The 2,368-nt window shown below is 40.4% G+C and overlaps 1 protein-coding gene across 1 annotated transcript in view; it reads right to left on the reverse strand.

Annotated features, from left to right (window-relative positions):
* Window positions 1–954: 954 nt before the first annotated feature.
* The window catches only part of FGF16 (fibroblast growth factor 16), a 13,551-nt gene continuing 12,137 nt past the window's right edge, over window positions 955–2,368 (reverse strand). Inside the window, exon 3 of the mRNA XM_004715898.2 lies at window positions 955–1,455. Coding sequence (XP_004715955.1) covers window positions 1,210–1,455 — 246 coding nt within the window. The 3' untranslated portion in view covers window positions 955–1,209. The remainder of the gene's footprint in view (window positions 1,456–2,368) is intronic.

Genomic DNA, 2,368 nt, shown 5'->3' on the forward strand with positions numbered 1-2,368 from the left:
TAGACCTAGATGATAATGCTGAGAAACAATATATTTCCATTTTTATATTTTCAGTTAATAAAGGTTTCTATGATGTAGCAATATTTTACTTAACATTGTGTGTTAGTGTATCTAAATATAAATATATTCATATTCAGATAGAACTATAAATGTATTAAAATAAAATTAAAAAAATATATATATTCTTTGTTTAATCCTAAGCACAAATGGGAGGCTCAGTCATTCAGTAATAGCTGTTGGTACAGGCCTTCCTGAAACTTTGATTTGCCACTAAATTTAAAGTCATGGAAGTGGAAAGGACCACCGGAACTTCATATCAGGCTCCTACACAAGGCAAATATACTGGGTAATAGCATTCTCATTATCTAGCAAAGGCATCAGAAAATTCTAGTGTGTTGGAGAGAAAGAAGCTGTTCTTACAAAATTTTCAAATCAACAGACTTAGACAAAAGGCTATAATATAAAGACAATTTTTATTGCCAATAAAAGCCTTAATAACTCATTTTATCATGTTTCAGTAGGACCTTATTCTTTCTGATGAAAATCCAGTCATAGCATCTCTAATTAAAAATAAAATTATTTTGAAATAAATAAATATATAAAATAAATAGCACATACATTTCATAAATAGTTTGTCCTTATGCACAGTATCCATGCTTATATTTTCATATCATTTTAAAAAACGCACCCATGTCCTACTTCCAACGGCAGGAAAACTGCATGTCAGAACAGAAGAGAAATCTGTCACGCCAATGCAGGGATGGCTTGCAGCAGGGCTATCGCCCTAAGAATTTTCTCAAGGAGACTTTTTCCAAAGCTCTGCAGGTAGCATCCATGGCAGATTCCTTGGTCTTTTCTTTACCTATTGTTGAGGTATTTGGGTACATCATGGAACAAGAGACCCCTGGCCCTTGGCAGGGGCTTCCATTCTTTCTCGTGCCACATCAGGGAAAGAACATGAATACAGAAAAAGGTATATACAAGATTCCCTCTAGCCCACCCCCTCTCTACATATCCCTCCCCCAAATAACTCAACCTTGATATACACTTCGAACAACAAGGGAACAGCTAGGTTGAAGTTGAACAGTGAGTGCTTCCCTGTTATTTAAATTGGTAGTAAGAAAGGATTTAAACGCTATGAGTATAGTGGCTGCAGAGACAACAGTGGCCCCACAATCTATGGGTCATAGTGGTCACGCTTGGGATTGGTTACCTATAATGGAAGAGGTCTCTGGATATGGAGGGCAACTTAGAAGGATCTACTGGCCTCGGTAAAAAGTGAGTGAATTTCTGGTGTCGTTTAGTCCTGTATCCCTCCCTGGGTGAACCATCTTTATTCAGAGCAACATAATACTGTCTCTCTGAGTCCAAGTGTTTGTACAAGGTGGAGGCATAGGTGTTGTACCAGTTTTCTTCAAACTGTTCCCGGAAAACACATTCACGTGTGAGTTTCTTCTGTGAGGGTGAGAAAATAAAGTAGAGCCCATTACACAATTATTTCTCCCATCCCACACTGCCGGTAAAGAAATCCTGAAATAGCAATAGCACATTAATATTCGAAAATGTTGGCCAGTATCTTCCCGTATGCTTGTTCCAAAGAGCTCAAAGCACTCCTAAACGTATCTCCTTCATCCTGGTTTATGAGCCACACAAGGCTATTTTATGTGAGCTCTTTCCTGAAAGTAGGGAATTGGAGGAGATGGCCTCCCTCCTGAGCTTTCTTTCCATTTAGGGCTGTTGATGCACAAATTCGCTGAGATTACAGGCAACTGTGTCAAGGGACAGGCAATGCCCTTGGATCTATATAAAGCCTCATGGGAGGTGATCTGTGATCTCTCTTAATGAACAGTCTCAAGCTTGTCAGTTAGAAAGGTCAGAACAGATCTCTATAAAAACTCCTCCAATCTGGCTACTTCAAGCTGGCAACTCCCTGGTCTCTTGCCTCTGTCCTTTCTTCTCACACTTGATTCAGCTGCCGTACTACTTGCTGGGGTTGCCGATACCAAGTGCTGGGGACAGGTCTATCTCTTACGTGTCAGGGAAAAATGTGTTTTGATTTCACGGGGTTCAGGCAGCCAGAAAGCATGATATGTGACTCAAAAGTCAAAGCCAGAAGTTGGGATCCCTTGAAAGGGTTGAGGTCAGCAAAGTCGCTCACTGGTTCCCACCACTGGGCTAGCTTCCAAAATAGAAAAAAAATGTAATGTAGCTAGCCCAGCCCAAGCTTGGGGCTTAAGCCTGTTCACCAGATTCTGAAGCCCTTACTCTTCATTTGGCCTTTGGGATTCAGCTGAAGCAATCTGGAAACCAGGGACTGAGTTGTTATTCTAAGAACTTTCAGTCTGAAGGCCAGCCCTTCCATTGCTTT

This window comes from Echinops telfairi, unplaced genomic scaffold (assembly GCF_000313985.2).
Source record: "Echinops telfairi isolate 266 unplaced genomic scaffold, ASM31398v2 ScPeMD7_34;HRSCAF=130, whole genome shotgun sequence".
Lineage (NCBI taxonomy): Eukaryota > Metazoa > Chordata > Mammalia > Afrosoricida > Tenrecidae > Echinops > Echinops telfairi.